The following is a 27,707-nucleotide window of genomic DNA, read 5'->3' as shown; positions in this document are numbered from 1 at the left end:
GTGCAACATGGTTTGCACTGAATTTTTGAATGCACCATTGTATGTGAATTAGGCCAAGGACATATTATCTCTGCAATTTGGGACCTTCCTCATGCATTTGCGCTTCAGACATATGTCACAATTGCATCACATCATTTGAACCTATCAAATACACTTTGCCAACAATATACTGTAATGCTGACGCTCATAAAAGATCTTTTTGCGTTTTTGCAAAATATCACATTTGAGGAGAAACTGGAAGCATTTTAATTTGTTTTGCAGGAAACATTTTCACTCAACAGGTCATGAGTTTGATTTATAATGAAGGTCACCGCAATGGAACAGAAAATATTATAAATATGGAAAGAATTCCATGGATAGAATTCGTCCTAAAGAATTGTGATTACGCCAAATCTCCTTCGCCACGGCTATTTTCCACCAATCTTCCTTATTTTTGGGTTCCTAAGCAGCTAAGACAGAAAAAAGGAAAGGTTTGTTACTTTAAAGTATATCTCAATTGTATATCTCAATTGTTCAGTACTTTCCGCCATGGGGGATATCTTATGAAAGGCGACTAACATAGCCACTCGTTTGATTTCCTGTTTTTTTCTTTTTATGTGAAAAGCTTCCATATGCGCTTCTTATTCAGCTTGTCTAGTATACTTACATGGAGAGTGAGAAGTTCCATTACAATAGGAATATGTGCCTTCTGCTGAGTGTTTTGCATTCATATATTATATAGTGAGTGACGTTGATTGAGATATATTAGTTATTTCCTTTGCTAAGGCATGTTTCCTGTGCCTTTTAAAAGTTAAAACTTTTTGTGGATCCGTGTCATGAGGGTGGAAAACGTTTGTTGAACTATTTCTTCGACAACAATCTTCTGTGTCCAATCTGTTTTCATCTTCTCTCATTCCTGCTGGTAGTTTCATGTGATGAGCTGGTGTTTCCTGAATATTGTTCGCCCTCAGTTATGTAAGTGATCATGTAGCAGTTCTGTATGGGTAACTGGCAAGACTAAGCTACTGCTAAAATGTTCATTAACATATTTTATACATTGTTACAAGCATTTTGGAACAAAGGTCTCCTGCTGGCTATTGGAGGGTTATTTAGGTAGATTCAGTCTAGTGCACTCCTCAGTGGTATACATTGTTTAGAAATTAATTCATTACCTATGTCCCAAAGGACTTCTAAACAGTCATCAACTCGTTCAGCTAGTTGGAGCAGCTGAGCACAAGACAACATGTGGCCTATCCCTAAAGAACAAAAACACGGGGCATGGCCATGGCAGAGGCACAATCAGAAGTGCTTTGGCAGAGTTCTCTCCCTGCTTCTGCTCCCAGATCAATATGAGAGTCATCCAGGAGATACTCTTCAGCCAGTGGTGTTGGTGAAGGAGGTGGCAGGTGTCAAACATTGCTGGGGGCATGGAGGGAAAATCTGTGAAGATTCGATGCCGCTTTCCTGGAGCTCTGAGCACAGTTCAAAGGTGAGGCTGGGTTTGTCTAAACCACAAGGGACACAGCTGGCTCACAAGGGCCTTGAACAATCAAGGGAGAGGACCTGCGTCCTGGGGTGTTGGACTTCATGGACCACTCCAATTATCTGTTGTCTCAGACTCTCCAGAAAAACAATTCTTGAACCTCTCAGGTTAACGCCTTCTTGGGTGACAGACAGTTCATCTTTGACATTTTTAAACTTATAGTGTTCACTGTCAGAGGTCGAGTGTTCTGGTTCCAAGAATGATGTGCAATAATGTTTTTCAGTTTCAACATGCCACTATCTTGACTAGTGGCAGTGGCAATTTGTTCCAACGAAATGTCAACTAGTGTGTTGTTTTTTACAATTACATTTTTGTAGGCTTCAACTGGCTTAGAAGGGGTACCATGGCACTGTAGAGGCACTTGTGAGAAGTAGCCAGCAGGGTTTTGATCTTTCCCTGGATGGTGCACAATTGTGTAGTTGTTTTCTTGTAATCGTAGACCCCAATGCTCAAGGCGAGGAGGCATCTTGGCCTTTGGATTCTCATAGATGGTCAAAACCGCTTGTTGATCTGTCACAAGCATGAAAGACTTTCCATATAAGAATACGTTGAAGTGTTCGAAAGCCCACACCACTGCTAAACATTCTTCCTCAGGTTGTAAATGAGCATGTCCAGTTTGATACAAACCTCTGCTTGCATATGCCACATTATGCCTTCAGGCATTTGGGTGTCAGCTGTGTTGTGCAAAAATGGCACCAAACCCAACTGGGCTAGCATCAACAACAACCTCTGCATGAAGCTTTGGCTCAAAGTATGCAATTTTAGTTGCGTTCTTGATAGCTTGTTTGATATTCTTGAAGCTTTGCTCACATTCATGTAACAAATGAAATGAAACATTCTATTTCGTAAAGTCTCCCAATGGAGCACTTGTAGTGGGAACGTTTTTTAAAAAAAAAACAGATTTGTATTGCTTTCTGAAAAAAGCCATACAGACAGCCCCATGGGATCATACAGAAGTAGTTGGGAACGCGATATGCATTATAATTATAACCGTTAGCATTCCGGCGTCCCTCCCAGAGCTGGCTGCAAGCAAAGAGTCTCGTCAGGGGCCCCCATCTCCCCATAGTTAGCCCAACCTAGAGCTCTGTTCACCTCCATGTATATTACAGTCCAAAATGCAGATTCAAATAGAAAACTCCTAATACTCAGCCCACCCCCTGGTCCTTTATCACCCCAACACAGCCCCCCACCCCATCCACCCTCACAAGCATGCCGATAGCCACTAAAATACACAGGGAGTCGCCCAGATCTACTGCACCACCCACCAGAATCCTTGCCTTGCAGATCTCAATCTAGGGCAGACCGGGAACACTGGGGGACAGAGTCCTTGCCAGGCTCTCATCGGTCTCATAATGCCCCTCCTTCATCAAGTGTCAGCCGCTTCAGTTGGCCTGTGCACCCTCCATCTCACCAAGTACACCCTCTTCATCGTCAGTCAGGTGCTTAGCCAGTTCCACGAGCGCCACCCACGCCCGAGCATTTCAATTGATTTCTCGCTCCCATTATGCCTAGCCATGCACAGCCTGTAGTTCCCTTCACTCTCTGCCCACTTCACAAGCTCACTATGCCAGCACACAAGAGTTGATCCCTGTCTTGCCTTCTAATGGGTAGTGAGTTCTGTTTTTGCCAGGACTAACCCCAGATCAATGAACTTGCTGGTGATTTTGGTCTTAGCAGTGTGCGGAAATCAGTGCAACAAGCAAACCCTTGGTGTCATGGCTATCTCCCTCTTCGTCACAGTCGCCAAGGTAGTCGTCACCCCTTGCCAGTAGTCCTCCAATTGTGGGCAGTCCAAAAACATGTGTAGAAACCTCGTCCCCTCCAGAGTACAACGGGGACAAGCTGACAACGCCCCAAAATAGTTGTTGATTTTGACGTGTGTTAAGTATGCCCTATGTATAACATAGAATTGGATTAGCTGAAAGTGTGCATTCCGAGAGCACTTTCACGCCCTCTCAACAACTTCCCCTCAAGGTTTTTCCTCAGAGGGTTCCCCCAAGTCCGCCTCCCATTTGAGTCGCAACGCTGTCAGAGGTTGGTTCTAGCTGATAGAGACAAGTCACCGCTTTAATAGTTCCCGCTGCCAGCACTACATATTGACAGGCAAGGAACATGTCCGATTCCACCAGTACTTTCCACCAGTGCTTTCTGACAGGCGCTGTCAGGGCTGCATGAAATAGAAAGTCCCCTCACGGAAGATCATGGCGCTCCATGAGATCATTGAACGGGAGGAGGTTGCCATCCTCGTAGAGGTCACCTAATGTGAGGACTCCTGCCTCTTCCCAGGGCTGCGGCTTGCTCCATTCACCCCATGGGCAGCAGCTCCCACATCGTCAGTGGGATCTCGGGCGCGTACAGGGTCCTGACGCACGCCCTTCTGGCCATGCGCGCCCAGCACTGATGAACCACGCGCAAATCTGGCAGCACTGACCCACCTCCCAGTGGTACCCACAGTAGAACACAGGTCAAAAGACGCCAACTCGGATCCGACCCCCCCCAGGTCTTCCGGATGCCTGATGTGACCCGGTACCCATTTCGTAAACCATTGGAGTTGCGTGGCAAGGTAATAGGCCTCAAGGTCCGGCAACGCAAGGCCCCCCTCCGCCTTAGGCCGTTGCAGAGTAATCAGGGCAACCTTCCTTCTCCCAGTCACCCACAGGAACCCTGTAATTAAAGTGTTAAGCTGTGCAAAGAACTTACCCGGGATCCAGATGGGGAACGCACCAATAGAGGAACCTAGGCAGAGTGACCATCTTCATTAAAGCAACCATGCCCGCAATAGATAACGGAAGAGTCCCCCAAAAATCGATACAAGTTTTAGCGCTGCGCAACGCTCGCCCCACATTGCCCTCCAAAAGGTTGTCACAATCATGATAAATCCGGGTCCCTAGGTGAGGCAAGCAATGGGATTCCCATGGGACTTCTTCTGCATTCTGTTGGTCCAGCCTGCCTGACCTGGTGGGGAACAAACACGACTTGGCCCAGTTTACACAGAGCCCCGCTATTCTCCCCATGGTGTCTAACAAGCACTTTGCCTCCCGAAGTGCATCCCCGGAGTCCGGCAGGAACAGGGGCAGATTGTCTGCATACACGCTATATGCTGCACCTGCCCCTCCACCAACAGCCCGGAATAGAATCTCCCCGTCCTGGCATGAGCAGCCATGGGCTCCATCGCCAGAGCAAACAGTAGAGGGGACAACGGGCACCCCTGCCTCATCCTCCCAGCAACCTCACTGGCAGCAGAGATCAAGCCCCCTGTCCTAACTCTGGCGGTGGAAGCACTGTACAGCAGCGCTGCCCACCTTATAAAATTCTCTCCCAGGCCAAATTCATGCAAAACATTAAAAAGGTAGGGCCACTCCAGGTTGTAGTGGCAAAGTCTTGTATTTATCTGGTACAGCAGCTGGCCATGCCAAGGAATGAATGTAACATTGGAACATCAGGGATTGTCTGAGGTGGATCGGCAGGGTGTTTTTGTTCTTGGCGGCAAAGTAGGAGAAAGATCTTCCTCATGTTATTGTCTTGTAGATCCGAGGGACGGTGGCCAGGTCCAACTGGTTGGAGCTGAAGTGTCTGGTGGGGATGTGGAATGAGAAGCAGCCGTTCAGGTATGCTGGTCCTGCATTGTGGAGGGCTCTGTAGACGTGCGAGAGGAGCTTAAAGGTGATCCTTTTGTTGAGTGGGAGCCAGTGGAGTTCTCGGAGCTGTTCGGAGATATGGCTGAACCAAAGGGATGTCAAGGACAGTCTGGCTGTGGCGTTTCGAACGTTCTGATGTTTTCTGAGGAGTTTTTGGGTGATGCCGGTGTATAGAGTGCAGTGCTATAGTCCAGACTGCTGCTGATGAGTGCTTAGGTGACTGTTTTTCTGGATTAGGTAGGGATCAATCTGAATGTCTTTTGAAGCAAGTGGAGTGTGTGGAAGCATGGTGAGGTGACTGCGTTGATCTGATGGTTCATTGTCGGCATTCAAAGCCAAAACCTTCATACGCAAGTAAATGACATACTTGCATGAGAGCTTTATAATGCTCCTTCTGTGTAGCTCCGATACCCAATATGACATCACCATAATGAAATGCATTCATGACAGGTTGCATGATATTTCAAATTACATCTTGATAAAGGTCTCCATCTGATGACATGCCGAAATTTAGTATTTTGTATTTGATCAGACCAATATGTATAGAAAAGGTTGAAATGCACCTGATATTCTCCTCGAGTTCCACCCTGAATGGATTCTCAGTTTGATCTGTGTTGGGAGTATGCTTTCAACTACAGTCTTTCTTGTTTTTGTTTGTGTACATCCCTTTGTTTCCTTCCTATGGCTTTATCAATACATCCAGAAATGCCTATTTTTAATCCCATCATAACCACCATGAGCAACATTCTATAAATATAGTTTCTTTGTAAAGTCCAATTTTTTTGCCAAATTTGGAGCAAATCCATCTGTTGTTTTATTCTGTTGCCACAACAGGAGTTTCCTATGAGAATTAAAATGGGAAATCAATGTTTTGAGACCCTGCATTTTTCTTGGTGCATGTTTGACAGATCACCCTGAAACTTTCCAGGAAAAAGCTGAGGTGGGTGAACTTTGTTTGAAAAGTTTTGTGCAGGTTCGTATAACAGCTCAAACGTTATTCGCAAAAATAAGTGGCCTTCCAAAGGAAACTCTGACCTATCTATATCTACACAGCGGCACATATATAATTGTGCAACATTTTACACAGTCTCAGCATGATACATGAAATGAAACCCTATCTGCTTTCCATTCATTAAACCAAAGAGAAAACCATCAATGAATTAGATAAGAGCTTTGGAGTTCAAAATGTCGATGGATTATTATGGAGAGTGCTCTGGTCTCTCCTTTCATAATGCGGGATCCAGTGATATTGCCCCTCATCTCAGTCATTCTAGCTGACTTCAAAACATTGAATCTGAAGGGAGAAAGAAAAAAAGAGTGATTGTGTCTTTTTTTTAAGTTTGATTTTATTAAACAGTAAAGAAATACAAAAGAAAACCAGAGCAGTGAAGAAACAATCAATATGAGAAAAACAATAAATTATACAGGAAAGGGAGGAGGGGGAGTGAAAATCATACAGCCATGTGATGAGATAAATATACAAATGCATCATTAATCAAATACCTGAAAAAACAACAAAGCAAGCAGTATGATCTATGAACAGGTATACAAGTAAACTGGAGAATGAGATTTAAGATGGTTTGCGTACCTCAATAGAGTGAACATCTTGAGTGATGGAGGAAGGGGCAGAAGAGGATAGGTAATTCACTAAAGGGAGCCAAAGGAGGTCCCGCTTAATGGCTAAAGAGACAGGGGAAACAAAATTAGTATCCAACCTGTGATGGAAGCATATTGCATTCCACCATGATCGGAAGGAGACATTAGTGGCTTGTTTCCAATTGGAAGAGATATGGTGAAAAGCAATAGCGATAAAGAGATCAATTAGGGGATAGTGACTATGTGTTTGGGAGAGTGCTGGGGATAAAGAGCCCAAAAAGATGTGAGCGGGAGAAAAGGGAGTGTTGAAATGAAACATTTTCTGCATCTGTGACCAGACCAAATTCCAGAAACGACAGATGGGGGGGCATTCAAACAGCATGTGTTGTCGATTTGCAGATGGACAGGGGCATGACCAGCAATTAGGGAGAGCGTCTGTCGAGAAAGAGGATAAAACAGCTGGAGTGAAAAGGGTACGGTTATGAATAAAGTAGAGTGTTTGGGTCGTATTGGCAGCCCTAGAGGTCTTATGGAGTTTAGACCAGATTTTGTCCCATAATGAAATTTCCAAACTAAAGAGAAATCCTGTTCCCATGCTAGTTCAACTTTCGATTTGGGCCTATCTGCAGAAAATTGAGCAGAATTGTACAGGAAAGAAGCAGAGGGAGAGGAATCCAGAACAGAGGCTATAGGGCGATGATTTAGGGGAATGGGATTAGAATTCAGTAAGGAGGCAAGATAAGACAAAAGAGTGGGATGAAGCGCTTCGTATTGAGAGCGTGCACTAGAGGGCAATGAAAATTGAGACCGAAGGTCTGAGAAGGACAGAGGGAGATTGTGGGAAAGAAGTTGGGAAATCCATCGAAGACCTCGAGAATGCCAGGACTTCCAAAAGAAAGTACGGTTGTGAATCAAAAGTTGTTTATTATGCCAGATAGGCTGCTCGTCTGTCGAGGAAATGAAGGATAGAAAGAAGACAGATATGGAGAAAGAAGCTTGCGGGAGTGAGAAAGAACAGGATTGCGAAAACTAGTCAAAGGTGAAGTAAAGGATAAAAATTCGCGAAACTTGAAGGGAGAAAGAAAAGAGGACTCAATCGTTAACCAAAGGGGAGGGTGGAAAGGAAGCTCCGTGGAAAGCCAACGAGCTGATTGTTTGAGGGAAAAGGCACGGTGGTAGGCTTTGAAGTCGGGGAAACGAACTCCAGATTGAGCTTTCCCCTTTCACAAAGAAGACAGTGCAATGCAGGGTTTTTACCTTTCCACAAGAATTTCAACAAGATAGAATCAGTCTTTTTAAAGTAATAATCGGGAATATGAATTGGTATCATGGAGATAGTATATAATAGGAGAGGTGAGAGCATCATTTTGATCGAATTCAGACGACCCCACCAAACAAAAAAAGTGGATTCCAACGAGTGATGGCGGAGTCCAATTTTTTGGAGATATAATCAAAATTGAGCTTCAGAGTGTCTGACAAAAGGGGAGCGAACCAAACACCTAGATACTTAATTTTAGTCGGCTGCCACGAGAAACCAGAAATATAAAAAAGATGTTTTTGACATATAGAGTTCAAGGGAAGAATTTCGCATTTGTCAACATTGAGGCGATAACTTGAAACAGCTGAGAAAGAGGAAACTTGCTGCAAAAAAGAGGGGAGAGAAGAAACCGGATCCAAACAGTAGAAAAGGATGTCATCGGCATATACCGAAAGCTTAACTTGCTGAGAAGCAAAAGGAAAACCGGAGATCGAGGTATCTTGGTGAACTTTTGTAAGAAAGGGTTCTAAAGCCAAGACAAATAAAGGGGGAGAGAGGACAACCCTGTCGAACTCCTCTTTGAAGAGTGAAATAATTGGAAACAGCGCCATTAACAAAAATCCAAGAATACCAGTCCAAGAGAGAGCTTGAAACATGAAATCCCAACCAAACCTATCAAAGGCTTTCTCCGCGTCCAGAGAAATAGCAGCAAGTGGGAAATCCAGAGAAGAAGCTTTGGTGAGGAAGTTGAAGACGACTCTGGAGTTATCCGAAGAGAGGCGGCCCTTCACAAAACCAGACTGCTCGGGGCCAATCAAATCAGGTAGTATAGGGTCCAGTCGAAGGGCCAAAATCTTTACTAGGATCTTATAATCAGTGTTAACTAATGAAATAGGGCGGTAATTTTTACATAGGGAATGGTCCTTATCATCCTTAGGGATTAAACAAATTAAGGCTTGTTGGAAGGAACCACTAGACGAACCGGAGGTCAGAAAGGACTGATAAAGAGATAGTAGTTTTGGTAAAAGAAGGGAAGCAAAATGAGTATAAAATTCGATGGTAAACCCATCTGGGCCCGGAGCTTTACCATGGCGCAATTTAGAGACCGCGTGCGAAACCTCAGAAAGCGTGATGTCAGCATTCAGAGGCTCGAAATTCACATGGGACGAAGGAGGAGGAGAAAGAGATTGAAAGTAAGAAAGAATATCGGCCGAAGAAGGGACGAGTTCAGGCGTGTAGAGAGTCTTATAAAAAAGCAAGAATTCATTAAGGATGTCTTTATCTTTGAATAAGTAGTCACCAGAAGATTATTTAATCTGTTCAATTTTCGTGCGCTCCTTTCGAATTTGGAGATAATTAGCAAGTAACTTCCCCATCTTATTTTGACCCCCATAGTAGCGCGCGTTACATTTTAATAGCAAATTAGAAGCAGCATCAGTGGTGAATTTATTAAAAGAAATCTTAGCTTCTATGAGTTCTTTAAGAGAGGATTCAGAATTTGTAGAATGATAGATAAGTTCGAGCTTTTTAATATTAGCAAGTAAAGAAGAAGACTTGGCTTAATTGGCTCTTTTCTTACGGGAGACAAAATTAATTATAAAACCTATAGAGGCCGCCTTAAAAGAATCCCAAACCATGACATAAGGGGAGGTTGGAGTGTGGTTGAGCGAAAAAAACTCAGTTGTAAATTTAGAAAACTCTGTACAAAAAATAGGGTCTAGGAGCAAAGAATTATTGAACCTCCACCTTCCAGAATGGGGAGAAAAGGGGAGAAGGTCAATGTCAACGAGTACCGGGGCGAGGTCAGAGATCAGAATAGAACTGATTTCAGAGTAGATAGTGTGTTGCGCGAGGGGTTTGCGAAGAAAAAGATAGTCAATGCGTGATTTAGAGTTATGGGCAGGAGAATAAAAACTGTATTCTCGAAGATCTGGGTTACACAGTCTCCAGATGTCTACTAAAGCATTGTTGTGAATGGTATTTGTGAACTGGGAGTGCATTTTAGAGGGTGAAAACCTAACTTTAGAATGTCGGTCTAGGATGAGATCAAAAACTAAATTGCAATCCCCACCAAAAATAATATAATCCTCAGCTAGAGTAGAGCGTTTGCCAGAAATAGAGGGCCAAAATAATTTATCAACACCGGTGGGAGCATAAATATTAAACAACACAATTGGTATCTTATCGATAAGCAATCTAACTAGAACCCAACGACCCTGATCATCGCATTCCTGAGAAATAACAGAAACATTTAACTTTTTATGAGTCAAAATCAAAGTCCCACCCTTCTTATTATCAGTGGAAGAAAAGAAAACATGTCTCACCCAACAACGTTTAACTTTTAAGGCCTCAGCCTCTGAAAGATGAGACTCTTGAATGAAAGCCACATCAGCTTTTAGTCTAGCCAGATGCGACAGTACTCATTGTCTCTTGATAGGGTTGTTTAAACCTTTAACATTCCAAGTAATGACACGGAATGAAAAACAATGAAAAATATATAAAGCAAAACAAAAACATGCTTACTAAGAGTAAATACAGTAGAAACATGCTCCCTAAGTCAATAGAAAAAGAAACCAGAAAGAAGATCATCTAGCGGTAGAGATAAAGGATGAGGAAAAGAGGTGAAAGAACAAAGAAGGGAAAAATAGAGGAAAGAGAAAGCATTGGTGCAGAACGAGAAGAGAAGAGAGAAGTAAAGAACATGGAGATAGTACAAGTCCAGAAGGACGACTGAGAAAATGTACTTACAAGACAAACGTGAAAAACAGGGAGTGACGGCACCAGAGACGGCGATGACAACAGGAAAAGCAACCGCATCCAGACCTCCGCCTTCATAGTGACAACAAGAGAGATAACATGAGAAATAATCAGAAGAAACGATGGGGTGGATTTCTCAGGAGTGAACCTATAGGAAGGGGAATAAAAACAAAGGTTAGTATAAAAGGAAAGAACGATAGGAACCAGATGAGGCACAAATTGAAACAACGATCACAAGGTAAAATTAATTAGGTACAATGAAGGACAATCAGGTTGCTCCGGAAGTATCCATGGCAGTTGCTCCATGTCCGCGAAGAAATTCTTGCAGCACAGCAGGGTCATCATAAGTGGTGGTCTTCTCTTTATAAGTGACCTTGAAAATTCACGGGTGGAGAAGGCCATATCTAGCATTAAGAGCTCTCAGTTGAGGTCGCAAGTCCAGAAAACACTTCCGACGGTCAGCTGTGACTTTTGCAACATGCTGCGACAAGTAGAGACGATAACCTTCCCATACAATTTGTTTCATGACCTTGGTGGCAGAGAGCACCTGCAGGAGATCTGTATATTGTAGAAATAGCATGATGACGCCACGTGGTTTAGAAGACACTCTAGGGCCCAACCGATGTGCTCGTTGAATATTAATGGAATATAAAGCAGGAGCGTCTAGAATTTTTGGGAGGAAGGATTGAAAGAAAGCAGTAGGATTAGACCCTTCTGAAAGTTCTGGAAGGCCGTAGAGGCAAAGGTTGTTCCTGCGGTTCCTGGTTTCTAACAGCCTGATTCATCATAGACCCGTTTTGCGAGTCTATAATAGCGATTCATAAGGAATCGCTATTACAGACTCGCAAAACGGTATTCATGTAGGAATCGCAAAAAGATTTGCGATTCCTACACAATCCTTATTTGCGATTAGCTAATTGCTAATCGCAAATAAGGAATTCCTCCCCATTCATTCCTATGGGCCAAAAGGCCCATAGGAATGAATAGGGAGTATTCCTTATTTGCGATTAGCAATTAGCTAATCGCAAATAAGATAGCGATTTAAAGGGTGCCAGGGGTGTCCAAAGGACACCCTGTAGCACCCCTTAAATGCAAATTTAAACAGGTGTTGCGCACACACATGTCCAAAGGACATGTGTGTGTGCAAGATGCAACTTAGAAAAATGCTTTTAAAAGCATTTTTCTAAGTTTTCGCTATTTACCACGAGGTTTGACCTCGCGGTAAATAGCGGGCCGAAATTGTGAATTCGCAATTTTTAAATGGATGATGAATTGCATTTAAAGAATCTCAAATAGAGATTCCTTAAATGTAATTCCTCGCAAAATTGCGACATCGCTATTACCGATTTTTGCATTTGGGATGATGAATCCCAAATGCAAAAATAGCGCTCGCAAAGGGCCAGATTCTCAGAATCTGGCCCTTTGTGAGCCGATTTCGGCTTGATGAATCAGGCTGTAAGTCCTCTGTCTGCCTCTTACGAAGAAGGATCTCAGCTTCCATGGAGGGAATCCGAGAACAGGAGCTTTGTACAGATTCCGACGATTGTTCGAGAAGTAAAACTCGAGAATCCAGGGTTACCCATTTATCCTGCATACTTTGCAATGTTTGGGACGTTGTCTCCATAAATGGTCTAAGAGCACGTAGTTCCTCCAGTATAAGATCCAGGGAGGATGGAGTAGGAGTGGTATCTGGGGCAGGAGGGTCCTTTTTGAGGCGTTTTGAAGAAACCAGGGTGGTCGAGAGTTTTTTGCCTTTATGAGATTTGGAGATGGCCCCAGGGTAGATTCAGGTTTAGACGACGCTGCCTCCTCCATATCCTGTGTGGGAGAATCCGAATCTGAGTTGGTAAGGCCCTTTGTCATGGCAGACAATTTTAAAGTGCGAAGTTTCCCCATATATGAACAAACGAGTTGAGAATAGAAGAGATGCCAGCCGCCCAAGGTCAAGACTGAAGAAAGAATCAAGTAAACAGGAGGCAATGAAGAAAACCAGAGGCCAACTAGTGCACCAGGAGAGAGCAGAGAAAATATAGTGGGCGGGGTCCTCCACGTAGCTTGGGAGAGATGGAGTCAAAGCACAACCACATGCCAAATGTCCTGAAGGAACATAAAAGTCACAAAAGGTATAATGGTTGAGTGAGAGACGACCAGCTGTGGTGAATGAAGGTTGCCAGGAAAACACTGCAATGCCGCGACCACAATGAAGAAATCTCCTGTTTCAAAGGAGCATAGAAGGGCCTCACGAATGCGAGAAAGCGTGCAGTTGTTAGACCATTGCTAGATATGAAGGGTCATGAAGTGCTAAAAGCAGACCAAAAAGGAGAACATTGACAAAACTGCAGGACCTTCATTAAATTCAGCGCATAAACAAAATTGCAGAGATCAGAGGAAAGCAGGGAGAGCAGTTCTTCCAAGGAGGCAGGCAGTGCGACATCGCGCGAAAAAACAAAATGGCGGCCGGAGCGAAAAACTGGGAACGCCGACTTCAATTTAACAAAACAACTGCCCACATCACAGTACTTGCGTGAACAGGGGCTCACCTGCCTGGAAATGAGGGAGGAAGCGACTGGGCATCCCAGGAAACATTCCAGGAGGTCAGGTACACGCTGTGCACGGAACGGGAATCGCCGCCTCAGGAGCTGAAATGGCGGCCGGAACCGCGCAGATGAAAGCCTCCCCCGTCCAATGCCAGAGATTAGGTGGTGATGAAAAAAAAGTATACCGTTGGGTTCACCACATGTCTCTCTCTCGGCGGAGGTGTCTCCGACTCAAAACACCTCCTGACGAGATACTTAAAGCTGCGCAGACACGGAGGTTGCCGCGGGAGCTCCTCTGTCACCCCGCCATCTTGGCTGGCGCCGTAGCCACGCCCCTCGAGTGATTGTGTCTTGATGTTATAAAACCGTGCTGAAAAGCACCAGGGTGATGCATTGACCTTCACCTATGCCTCTGCACTCACAGTCACCTAGGTATTAATTTTGCTACTAGACGATTCGTTTTCTTTTTTGGCCAAAAGTAGAATAGTGTGTATTCAGACGTTTCTCACATACAACCTATACTATTGTTGCTACTGCTAGAATGAGTAAAACCACATCTAATATCACTACAACAAGTGTTAGTAGTAGAACTCAACTTATAACATGCTAAAGTACGGTTATTATTAAAATTATTATTATTATACAAATCTGCCTCTGATTTTCATATTACATCCTAGTTGATTGTATTCAACTAAAACAGAAACACATCAATGCTCTATGTAAGTATATTAATGGCGTTTAGTTGTGATGCCAGAATGATTCTGACGAACCAACAGTGTGTAAGGCACACTGATGTGAAGAATTTCAACTGTTGTTTAAATTAAGAGGAGGATAGCTAGATTTCCAGTGCATTAGTCTATTGCTCTGCTAGAGGTCATTACCTTAAACCTGAAATCGATACTTTCGTTGCCACCTCTGGTTTTCAAGGTGATTACGTAAAATATATTTTTACTACAAAATGTAAGCTGCATTGTAGTGGTACATACATTTTAAGCATGCTTATGTGCCGCTATATTCTGTTGCAGAATGTTTATGGATTTTTTCCATTTAGGTCTGCTTCAGGGCTCGAGCTTGACTGTTGAAAAGGTGTCCTTTAAACACGTTTACCTTCTGAATAGCATGCATATTACATACATACATACATGCATGCATACATGTATACATACATATTAGCATATTTATATCCAAAGTACTTATGCCAAATGTATTCTACATATCAGCAATCATAGCATCTCTTTTATGGGAAGGAGTAAAAGACCAACAAGCAGATTTACAAGAAAGTGCCGCAGCGTGGCACCGCAAGCTCTTTGGCTGCGCCACTCTGCGGCACTTTCAGAGCACAGGAATGCAACATATTTACAATGATATGTCGCATTCCTGGGTTCTCCCCTGCTCTGGCGCACAAACAGCTGCCATGCGCCAGTGCAGGCACCCTTGCACCATGGTGCCAGGAGGCCTGCGTCATGGGGATATTGTTTTTGTGCAGGAAGGCGCATATTGCTCGCGCTGCATCGCCAACTCGGCGATGCAGCACACGTAAGGTAAATTGTTTTATCGATTTAATTACTTATCTTACTCCTGTCTGTCAGATGTCGAACTCTACTAAACCCTCAACCTGCCCCTCCCCTGTTCCGCCGCCCCACAACACTCCCACAGTGAGCCGCCACTGCTCCTTACATACACTCAGTGATTACGCTTCACAGGTCAGCCCTTATAGCCACCTTTACTGCTCTTCCCTTACTTTGTTTAACATGTTTTTGGTGTTGCTGCCCCTTTTATCAGCCTGTACCAAAACCCTCGCACCCTCGCATTCATGGGTGCACATCTACCCGCCTAGGTACTTATTTTTTACACATAGACGCTTTCTCATTAATATACACTTGTAGAATATAGGTTTTTCCTCCATTCGTGATTTTAGCAAGCACATACACATACTAAACTTAAAAATGGATCACTGAAATAATATTGAGGGACAAAATATCGACTTGCAAAAATATTGTGGACAAAATATCGACAGTCAAAATATCGAGTTTGTATCTACAAACAGGTAGGTACAAAAATATCGAGTACAAAATATCGTTTACAATAATATAGTTGTAAAAAATATCGACTTTATTAAAAACAGTGTTAAATTAAATTAATATTAAAATGTAATTACTAAAATATACTTAAAAATACTTAAATTAACTTATAATAATTAAATAATAAATGAAAATAATAAAAATATTTTTTACAATCTTATTTGTTAAAACATATATATATAGTAACATACTATAATTAAATAAGATACTATTATATTACCGTACGATACCAGAAGTGTAAAAAATACTATTCCCACTCCAAAGAGTGCAAGCGTAGGGAAAGGGTTGGATAGCGTAGGGGTTAAAATTACTATTCCCACTCCAGTGGGTGCAACAGTAGGGAAAACTGACCCTGAACCCTAAAAAAACCCCTTTACCCAAAAACCCCAAACTGACCCTGAACCCTAAAAATACCCCTTTACCCAAAAACTGAAAACTGACCCTGAACCCAAAAAATACCCCTTTACCCAAGAACTGAAAACTGACCCTGAACCCTAAAAATACCCCTTTACCCAAAAACTGAAAACTGACCCTGAACCCTAAAAATACCCCTTTACCCAAAAACTGAAAACTGACCCTGAACCCTAAAAATACCCCTTTACCCAAAAACTGAAAACTGACCCTGAACCCTAAAAATACCCCTTTACCCAAAAACTGAAAACTGACCCTGAACCCTAAAAATACCCCTTTACCCAAAAACTGAAAACTGAACCTGAACCCTAAAAAAAATCCTTTACCCAAAATTAATTAATATTATTTAATTACCAATTAATTATTAATTAACAATAACAATAAAGTAAATATATTAGCACATTAGCTGTAATTAATTTAATTTAATAATGAATATTATTTTTTCCCAATTAATTAATTAACAATAACTAAAAATTATATATATAAATAAATTACTCTAATTAATGTAATTAACTAATTAATATTATTTAATTACCAATTAATTACTAATTAAAAATATGTACAAAATTATATTAATTAATTAACTAATTAATATTAATTAATTACCAATTAATTATTAATTAAAAATATTTACAAACATATATTAATTAATTAATTATTATTAAATTACTCCCCACCCTTATCCCCTATTAACCCAACATCCCGCTCCTAAACATTAACTACAATTTATATTACTATTAATAAAAAAAACATTTTTTAACCTTTTTTCTACATATTATCGAAATGTATTACTTTGACTATTTATATATATTTTGTCCTGTCAATTTTTTTGAGTCGATATTTTTGTACTCGATATTTTTTTATCATTATTTTAATCGATATTTTGACCAACGATATTTTTGTTCTCAATATTTTATTATTGTCGATATTTTTAACTCGATATTTTGGAGTCGATATTTTGTCTGTGCACCCTTAAAAATATCTTTCTGCCTAGTTTGACTCCTGGCATGCCTTGATGCCCCCAGCCGGCCGATGAGAAGAATGTTTTCTCCCTCAGCTTTTATTAAATGGGCTGCAAAATGGGGACACTCCTCAACCCTCTGCTTCACAGGAGACTCTGCAGCTTTCCTGGGACAATAAACACCTCCAGCACAGACACAGGGGTGTCATGCACAGCCATCCATCTTAATTAAATGCAACATAGCTTCTCTAACCTCCAGGAAATTACAACCCTGGCAATTTTATTAATTCCCACCACTGATTGGTTTAATATACAAATGTTTGCGGTATTCCGCTGTATTAAAATGTTATTTTGCTTGTTTGACCTTTTCATTTATAAAACCAATGCACTTTGTGCTGTTATTTAATTTTGGTGTGGGATAGCTGCTTAAAGAAGGTTTGCATGACGTCTCATCTGACTAACTGGTGCTTTAGTTTAGCATTTTATATGTATCAATCGGCTTGTATATATGTCTTTTTATGCTTCTGCATGCTAGTCTGTTTCTGTTCACCTGTGTCTGTGTGTGCTCACCTGGATGTCTGTCTGTCTAATGTATGGCCTTTATCAACAAAGCAATCTGCTATTCTGCCCAACCATTATGGATACAAGCATCACTGCAAAGGCTCTGCATATGGAATTGGTGGGTTGTGGCTGGCATACTTTAGTATGACGCTTCCGGGCTGCACAGGCCAAGGTGCTACAGAGCCAGCAGTGTCATGCCCTCCTTTATTAGCACCCCGTCTCCATCAGTCCTTACATCCTGCATACATGGTCCAGTATGTAACATATTGCAATAGTGCCTAAAAACAGCACAGGCCCCATTCTATCAATATTCCCTCTCACAGTTACATTACAATTAATAGATACACCCAAACTGATACTGACATGTTGATTTTACAAATAGTCTCTGCTTACTTAGATTACTTTTGGCCAATCAATCTCTAAGAGAGCATTTTGACAGTAAGACCCCAGCTGTTCCCTTTCACCTCTTTTGGTAGGCAAAATACATTCCCATTTACAATGCCAATAGCTTTAACTTAAACAAAATGCAAGACTTATTGCATTTCTAATGCTTGTTTAGCTACCTGATTCACTAAAGGGGTTACTTTTACTTTGGTCCCTCGGCTTATTTTCTGTACGGGCCCGACCCGGTATGGAAAGGATTTTCAGCCTTCCTCCCGACAGCTGAAGGAAATGCAGCTGTTGCAATACTTTTAGCAATCAACAAAGAAGTAAAAATCACAGAAGAATTGCATGTTGCTTTGATGAAATGAATGCATGGTGATATGGGCAACGATGTGCAACCTGTTACTTGCAGCTATTTTGTGAAAATCAGCAAATTGAAACTAGGTACTGATAGAGCGCGCAGGTCACCCGGGTCACAAGTTTACCAATTTTCCCCGTGCACTGGGCCCTGACGCGAGTACCAGGACTGAGTTTTACGTGAACCGGGTGATTTCTTGCACGCCACTATGAGTAATTCGGGGGGTGACTCTTACACCACTTACTATTCATGTACCTGACTTACCACAGGCACATTACTCCTAACGGATCAGGAGCTAGCAGTGGACAGGTGACAGGTTTCCTAGGAAAGAATATACTTCATAAACCAAAATACATTTGTCCACTTTATATACTGTAAAATGACCACAGACACCTGATGAGTTTTCAAGGTTTTATCAAAAGATTTTAGAATGGATATGTCAACATAACAAGCCAAATACACAGTAACGCATCTATCAGTAAAACCAAAGCCACAATATAGCTATAGATTAGGGCAAGGATCATTAGAGTGAGTGATAACACTGCAAGGTAATAGGATTTTACCGCAACTTTAAACTAGGGCAAGGGACAGGAATCCGGACCTAAATCAAGTACTTAACTAGACTAGTTATTCTATTCTTACTGGGTTTCACTGCAATTATACTAAGGGAAAAGGGAAAAATGGAACATACTATTATAATGCGACAATTCGATAATGTCCTACGGGTAGGGGAAAAAGTGGAACAGTTCTAATAAACAATGACATATACGTTGCTACAAAGGTAATATGGCAATATCACAGGCAAGAGCACTTTATTAAGGAAAGAAGAGAAAGTGAGAGAAAGACGCAAACCCACAGAGGAATATTTACCTAATTTAGGAATGAGGACTAACCCTGGCCACGGGTCAGTTTGGAAGGACGGGGACAAGGACCCTCAAGAAAGGAATACCAGAATGCGAGCAGGTACAGCTCACGGACAGTCAGGACAGGATACCCCTCAGGTTTTGGGTCAGGACTGGGCTCACCAAGGTATGACCAACACCCACAGCTTCAGAAGCAACGCCTGCGTTACCCCTCTCTGCAAGTAATCCGCCAGTAACCCCGATTGGGTTTTCGAATTTCCCCAGCAAAGTGCTTCGCCAGCACTTAAGACTATTTCCACCCCTAGGAGTTTGTGGAAAGTATGGACAGAGTGCTCCGCAGCACTCTAGATTGAGCACCTATAGAGTTCGTAGGGTCAGTGACAGGTCTGCTACTCGGACAAGTCGGACAACTTTCCTAAGCTACACCAGGACAATTATACGGTTTGGGGACCCTTAGACCACCCACCAATGTTGCAAGTGACAGTTTCTCACATTATGATTGGTCAGGAGAGGTGACTTGTTCATTGTCGCCTCCTAGAATTCAGTGTTCCCATCATTACTAGTAATTTCTGCCTACCCGCCCCTTGGGTTCACGTTCCCATGCATAGGAATACAGCAAGACAATACAGTACATAGCATATAGCAACAGTGTTGCTTCGCTCAAGGTAAGATTCAGTCTCCTGGAGAGGTTTCCCAGGCGCATTGGGCTTCAGGAGCCAGCTGGCTTGCTTTAGCTTCTGCGCAGTGAGGTTTCTCCCAGGTCACATGACAGGTCTCAGAGGAGCTTCATCATGGCGTAGCTCATGTGTCCCCGGCCCCCCAGAGACGCGATACATGAAAAGTAAGCGAGAACAAATTAGAATCATACATAAAAATGATCACACTGTATACCGTGATAGATTTAAACACACCCCTTATTTTATAACATCAATAGTATTAAAGTTTAGTGCGAAAAGACAGATAGGCGAAAGCAGCGGTAGCAAGCAGAGAGCATGGTGAGAGACAAGCGTCCATTTTAGCATCAGTGCGCATGAGCAATACAATCCCTCCAAAATGCGAGTGCGTCACATCACATGGGTATGACCGACGCATGCGCAGACTGGATTTCTGCAAAGCAGCCATTTCCTTAGTGCAAGCATTGTGAGGATGAAAGGACACACAGGCAAGCCTCTCGGGGACGCCCCCCCGTGTTGGGGAAAATGCTAAATATAAGACGGACAGTTGGATTAATATGATTATACGTTAGGTGAGGTTCATGAGTGTGAGCAAGTCGCTTTACGTGCGAATCCTTGCTCCATCAATCCCCTCTTTGATGATATTTACTATCATCACTACAAAGGAAACAGATGCCAACTTTCATTCTTCCATATCATGCATCTCAATCTCGACAAATTTATTATTGAGTTTTCTCTCGGCTTCTCTATGAGAGTGGTGATTCTTCACCTTCTTGTAGATTTGATTCCTTAATTCTTCTAATTCTAATTCATCAATGTTTCTTTTCACCCCTCTCTTATTTGCTGTGTACTTCTTTTTACACTTTTGGCATTTACAGCAGATGAATATGATCAGAACAACCACACCTATTCCGATTATTGGCATCAGTATTTTCCACAGAAGATTTCTACCTAAGTTAGAAAACCAACTACCTATTGAGGAGAGACCTCCAGTCAGTCTCGTCCAGGCACTGTCAACCTCTAATGGTTTGAGTTCCTTTTCCAAATTAGTTATATTTCTTACATATCTTTTAAGTTCGATACTTTTGTCAGGTATATAGGTGCAACAATGTTGCGCCTTCAGCATTCTACAGACTCCACCCTCTTTTGCCGATAAGGTGTCAAGAGCAAGGCGATTCTGCAAAACCATTGATCTGATCGCAACCATTTCAGTATTGACCAGCAGGAATCCAGCAGCAGTGTCAGTAGATAACCGATCCACTACTGTAGACAATTTGCAAATTCTGTGTGTGTTCAGAACTACCCCCATTCCAGGTATCAGTGCACTAAAAATATCACCTATGATTTCTCTAGTGTCTTCATCATTGCTTCCAGCAGCATTGTTCACATGGTATATTTTCGGGAAAACAATGCCAAAGTAGCAGCTTCCATACCAGTGATCCGGCAATTTAAAATAAGCCTTGTTCCCACATATGTAATATATTCCGGGAAACACAGGTTCCGACCCATTTTTGAAACCCCAACCTCCAATCACCTTATAATTATGTTCACACTCGCTGGAACCAATGAATACATTGTTATAATATTCTGTCCTTTCTCTATGGAGACAAAGTTTTCCTTTCCGTTCAAAATCCAGCAACAAAGCAGGATTAGCTTCGCCTTGTGAGGTGTTGTCCATGTGCTCGGCCCACCTAGGGACTCTATCCTTTTCATCATTTGCCTTTTTCTGAAACTTTTCCCTCCTTCTGTCTGCCATTTTTATAAACATCTTTTTCTGCTCTTGCAAAGAACAGGTCAGATTTTCTTGTCGTGCTTCATTTAAGTCTATGTCACCTATAGTCAGGAAATATTCACCCATATAACGGGTTACCTCGCTTTTAACATGGACAAGGTTCAGATGTCCTCTAATAGGCAGCTCAGAAAAAATTACATCAGCATTTGAATAGTAGTACTGCAAAGTGCTTCTGTAAAACAAGCTAGATAATATACTGCAGGAAATTCCGTAGGTTAGGGGTAAGTGGTGATATGTCACACCTTCAGCTACAGATGTGGGTAGCTTCATGCAGACATAACAGTCTTCTATTTCCATAGCTTCTACATAATGCACTAACAGGTTAGCGAAAACATTTAAATGCGTCCTGTTTTTCATCTTGTGAAAGTGCAGTTCGCCCTCATCTGATGCTTCTAAATTTTGTCGTGTGTGTCTTTGCCTAACTGAATTGTCACGTCGTTCTAAGCTTTGTGGTGTTTCTGCAGTCTGTGCAACGTCTGTGTCTATTATTTCAGGTTCAGTAGGGGACAAGTTAGGATCTTTGCTTATCATAAAAGGTATAAAGACTGTTAATCCTATCCACATCACTATTAGCATAGCTACACTACATAAGCATATTTTACAGCAAGTTTTACAACACCCAAATCTGGACCTTCCAGCTACGTTTGAATCAGACATTTTAGCTTACAGGTGGCTTTTGCAACCCCTCTTCGTTTTCTTTACACCAAGGCTTCGCTCTGTTTTGTCTCAAGGAGGGTCTTCGTCCGAACTCCGATCAGTGATGGACTCTTCGTCACTTTTGCCACTGCGATTAGGCTCATCAATTTCTTCCAGCACCAGGTATGTCCATTCGGGGCTCCGATACAGTCTATTCTGTTTCTTCACTCTGTCGCTCTTTCTCAGAGACTTGCCTCGGGCTGCTTTTCTTTCACTTTCAGCCCTCTTACGGTCTTTCAGTTTCTCCTCGACTGTTTTTATTCGGAGTCTTAGCCTTTTGACGTACCTGGGTGTACTTTTGCTGCTGTGACTTTCAGTGGTCGAGGACACTTGGCCTTCCTTGTGCACTCCTTTAATTTTTTCCTTGTGTTTGACAGAGTCTATTTCCCTCCCTGTCTGACTAGTTCCAGGTCTTTCATCTATTTCTTCTGCCTGGTCCTCAAACTGGTCCTGTTCAGGTTCGCTTTGTAGGTTTTCTTTGCTTTCAGGTGAACTGGATTCTGATTTCTGAACACGCTCATCTATTTCTATCTGCTCTGGTTCATGCACTTCGTTCTCTTCACTTTCTTCCGCATGAACTTCAGCCTTGACCACTATCTGTCCCTTTCCAGACTCCGGAGTTTCAGGTGGAGTGTCGACGTCTTGATCTGTCCCTACTTGGCCTATTTCCTGATCAGGTGTGATGCGAGTCTCGTTGACCTGACCTTCGTCCTCTAGTTCTGTCTCACCTGGACTATCCCACTCACTGTCTAGGTAGGAATATTTCCTGGTTCGTATTGGATCATGAACCTGGTCGTCGGCAGGGTACCAATCAACGTCTCGACTTGTGCTCGGCAGTTCGATGTCAGCGAGATCCGGACTCTCCTCGGGAGTCTCTTCAGCGGTGCTGCCTTCAGCTTCAGTCGCGTTTTCTCCGGTTACCCGCTTTGTGTGGCTGGCATGGATCCACTTCGGCACACCAGCACACTTTACAGCAGTAGTGGTGACAAGGATCACTTGTCTTGGCTTTCCCCACTTTGGTCCAAGGCAACTCTTCCGGGTATGTTTCTTTAACACCACCCAATCACCTGGTCGTAGCTTATGTGCTGGAGTCTTGGGCCATTCGTCAGCTGTCTCTCCAATCTGGTGGGAGATAGAACGCACTTGGTCACCCAGTTGCTTGCAGTATTCTAGCACCTAATCATCAGTAATGCTTAGCAGTTTGTGTCCAGGTACCCATGCTTGTCGCATCACTCTCCCCATTAGTACCTCATGGGGGCTCAGGCCTGTTTTTCGATTTGGAATACTTCTCAGACTCATCAGCACAAGGGGCAAAGCTTCTGTCCAGTTCATTTTGGTGGAATCACACATCTTCGCCAACCTGGACTTTATCGTGCCATTTATCTGTTCAACCACCCCAGACGCCTCGGGATGGTAGGCACAGTGCAGTCTTTGCTTCATTTTAAAGGCCTTACAGAGCTCTTCTAGGACATCGTTGGCAAAATGCCCACCTTGGTCTGTTTCAATCGTCTCAGGAATGCCGAACCTAGGTATCAACTCCCTGAGCAATAATTTGGCTACAGTCAAGGCATCATTTTTCTTTGCTGGGTAAGCCTCCACCCACCGGGAAAACAGGCACACTATAACCAGGACGTACCTATATCCCTTGCACTTTTTTATAAAGTCTGCCTGCATCCTAACAAAGGGACCTACTGCCTTTCCGATGGTACTTTGCTCCACTACCGTCTTCTTTCCTGCATTGAATTGTTGACACACTAGGCACCTCTGGCAAAACCTTTCCGCCTGGTTCCTGAATTTTGAATTGTAGAACACCTTGTCAAATACACGACACATGGCGTCCCTGTCCATATGTGTTGGTTCATGTATCATCCTGACCATGGGATCTATCAGACTGTCGGGCAGCACGGGCACTCCATTTTTGTCTACCACCACACCGTCATTCCTCACTCTGCACTCATTCTCACTCCATCTACCTTTTTCTTCCCTGCCTGTTGACTGTTGTAAGTCTTTTAATTCATCCCACGTTGACACACTATCAAACAACATCAGTTGGCAGCTGTGTCCACCCCATAACCCAATTTGGAGGGACATTTGGTGTCGGGCACAAAATTGTGCGATTTGGTCAGCGTATCTGTTCCCGGCTGTCACATCATCATTTCCTGATCTGTGAGCCGCACACTTGACCACAGCCAATTCTTTGGGCAATTGAATAGCTTCCAATAATTCTTGTACCACCTTTCCGTTTCTGATAGGGGTACCTGAGGAAGTCATGAATTCTCTTTGTAACCATAGTTGGCCGAAGTCATGAACAACCCCGTAACAGTACTGACTGTCGGTATAAACAGTTATTCTTTTGTTTTTACCCCTCCTACAGGCTCTTGTCAATGCGATGAGCTCGGCTACCTGTGCAGATTTCACTTCGCATAGGTAAGAGGCTTCTATGGTGTTTGTCAATGTGACGACAGCATAGGCAGCACACAGACCTCCACTCTCATGTCTTAAACATGAGCCGTCCACGAACATTGTATGATCCCCATCAAGCAATGCTACTTCTCGGATGTCAGGACGGGGCTTAGTGCTGAATTCTGTTAGATCAATGCAGTTATGTTCCATTTCATCCTCGTCGTCTACATCCAGAGGAACAGGTAACAGAGTTGCTGGGTTTAGGACATTGCACCGAGAAATTGTTACATTCTCAGCACCAATCAAAATTCTCTCATACTTAGTCAGCCGACTAGGTGTGAGATACTGGGTCTTGGTTCTTGTCAGTAGAATTACAACAGAATGTGGAACATATACAGTGACAGGATGTCCCATAACAATATTCTCACTCTGTTCCAGACTGACACAAGTAGCAGCTACTGCTTTCAGGCATCCGGGCAATCCAGCAGCCACCGGATCTAGAGTGGCTGAGAAATAGGCTACGGGACGCCTGACCAGCCCATGCTCCTGGGTCAGGACTGAGAGCGCACAATTTTCTCTGGTGTCACAGAATAGTTCAAAACGCTTGGAATAGTCGGGCATACCTAATGCAGGAGCGGTACATAGACAATTTCGCAATGTTACCCATGCGGACATGCTTTCACTGTCCCAACTGACTGGGTCTTCCACTCCTTTCTTGGTCATTTTTATCAAAGGTTTGGCTAGATTTGCGAATCCCACAATCCACTGCCTGCAGTACCCCACAACTCCTAGAAACATCCTCACCTCTTTCTGAGTTCGGGGTAGGTCCATTGCTTTAATTATCTTGATCCTTTCTGTGGTGACCTTTCGGATCCCTTTCTCTATCTGGTGCCCCAGATATTTTACTGAGTTTTTACAGAACTGCAATTTGTCAGGGGATACTTTATGTCCTCCCTTTCCTAGGTGATTCAGCAAGGCGATAGTGTCGGTGACACAGTCATTTTGAGTTTTAGATGCCACTAAAAGGTCATCTATGTACTGTACCAAAACGGACTCTCCGGGCAGTATTAGGGACTCAAGACATTTCTTTAGGATCTGGTTGAAAATCGAAGGACTTTCAGTGTACCCCTGAGGGACACGATTCCAGACATAGATATGGCTGTCAAATTCAAAACTAAAAAGGAACTTGCTTTCTGGATGCAATGGGATGGAAAAGAATGCATGGCACAGGTCAATGACAGTGAACCATTCCGCATTCCAAGGAATCTGATACAAGATTACTGCAGGGTTGGGCACGATGGGACAGCAAGGTACAACAATTTGGTTTACCTTGCGCAGGTCCTGCACTACTCGGTATTTTCCACTAGGCTTTTTAATCCCAATGATAGGCGAATTGCAGGGACTGCTCATTACTTCTTCTATGATTTCTGCTTCGAGCAATCGGGTAATTTCAATTGCGACTCCTGCCTTTACTTCTGCACTCATTTTGTACTGTCTTGTTTTGGGATATACTGCATTTGTTTTTATTGCTATTTTAACTGGGTCCACGTTTGCCATTAAGCCTACATCTTTTCCCGTGAAATCCCACACTTCTGGTACCACTCTTAACTGAAGCTCTTCAGGCAAGTCTTCAATCGACAAAGTTTTAATGTCAGCGTCAGGTCTTACTAACATCAGTTTGTACAAACCATCTTCATCGGGGGTCTGAATCTCGACGCCTTTTGGTGAGCAAAAGATGGTGCAGTTCATTTTGCACAACAAATCGCGTCCTAACAGGTTCACAGGACTGGAATCACAGACCACAAATCTGTGCATTTCTTTAAAGTTTCCTATGGAGATTTCCATAGGCTCAGTTACTGGAGTACTTATTATTTGATTGGAGACACCCACTACTTGGATTGCTTCTCCCGAGAGGGGTAGGTTAGGAACATCCACTGTTCTCACAGTGGACCGGGTAGCACCAGTGTCCAACAGAAAGGTGACGTCTTTTCCTTCAACCTTTCCTTCAATGTATGGTCCAGTCTGGTCTACCGGTAAGGAGGCGCCAAGTACGCACTCCTTGTCCTCCCCCCTCAGGCCCCGTCAATCTTGTTCATCACAGAGAAAAGAATCATTTAACAGGTACTGTGGAATCGCTGCATTGCTTCCATTCTCTCCTTCCCATATCTCCGCCCTTTCATTCTGCTGGCCCTGGTTCTTATAATTCTGTCTAGGAGCGCGAGGTACTGGAGGTAGCTTTACCTGTTGCTGGTTCTCTCTTGTCCCCTCTTTCTGCACCTGTGGATTTAAACCATTTATAGGGGCATAACCGGCCTGCAGGTGTGGACACTCGTCTCTCCAATGCCCTAACTGGCCGCACCCGTGGCAGGGGAACTTCTTCATAGCCTCTTCCCGACTCATTTTTGCCCGGGGCTTCCCTCCTCCCCCAGCAGTGGCATTCTGAGCATTATTATTAGAATTCAATTTACTTAACTGTTTTTCTTGCTGTTCAGCCAATTTCACCTGGGCCCACATAACCTTCTCCTTGAGGGCCTTCTTTTTATTCTCGATTTCATCTTCGCAGTATTTTGCGTATTTCAGGACATCATCTATGGGCTTTCCCTGCCAACTTATTTTATTATCTCGAATCCATTGTGATATTTCAGGCCTTAATCCTAGCACGAATCTGTAACTGAAATGGGTCATGTCTTTCATGTCCACATTATCGATACCACTGTAAGTCTTGAATACTTGCAGTAACCTTTCAAAAAAGGAATGGACAGTTTCATCGCGTTCTTGGGTGGTTCTATCTATTCTGGTCCAATCTGTCTCCTTTGCAGGCACCTTTTTCTTGAGGTACTGTATGACTTGATCATACTTCCTCATTACTTCAGGTGAGGGAGCTCCTGTTTTCTCGTCTCTTGCATATTCTTCACTGGGCCAATCAATTTCTATTTTACACTCGGTCCACAAATCTACAGGCACATCAATGTCGAAAAACCCATCCAGGTCTTTCAGAAGACATTTCTGAACTTTTATGAAGCGTTCGACCTGTCTGTACCAATCAACTGGCTTTTCCCGTAATTTCGGGAAATCATTTGTAAATGACACAATATCCTGTCGGGACCAAGGGACATGGACATATTTTCCCCCCGGGACTTCTCTCATGGGACACAATTTTTCTGCTGGAGTTACTTCTTTTAGTACATATTCTGAAGCCTGAGATTTTCCTCTGC

The 27,707-nt window shown here is 43.0% G+C and overlaps 1 protein-coding gene across 1 annotated transcript in view; it reads left to right on the top strand.

The window, feature by feature from the left end:
* LOC147707966 (amine sulfotransferase-like) overlaps positions 1-27,707 on the top strand; it is a 249,662-nt gene that overhangs the window by 162,422 nt on the left and 59,533 nt on the right. Inside the window, exon 4 of the mRNA XM_086926771.1 lies at positions 262-470. Coding sequence (XP_086782897.1) covers positions 262-470 — 209 coding nt within the window. The remainder of the gene's footprint in view (positions 1-261; positions 471-27,707) is intronic.

This window comes from Lissotriton vulgaris, chromosome 6 (assembly GCF_964263255.1).
Source record: "Lissotriton vulgaris chromosome 6, aLisVul1.2, whole genome shotgun sequence".
In the NCBI taxonomy this organism is placed as follows: Eukaryota; Metazoa; Chordata; class Amphibia; order Caudata; family Salamandridae; genus Lissotriton; species Lissotriton vulgaris.
Note: the sequence above shows the minus strand (reverse complement) of the source record. Positions and strands in the feature narration are given on the sequence as shown.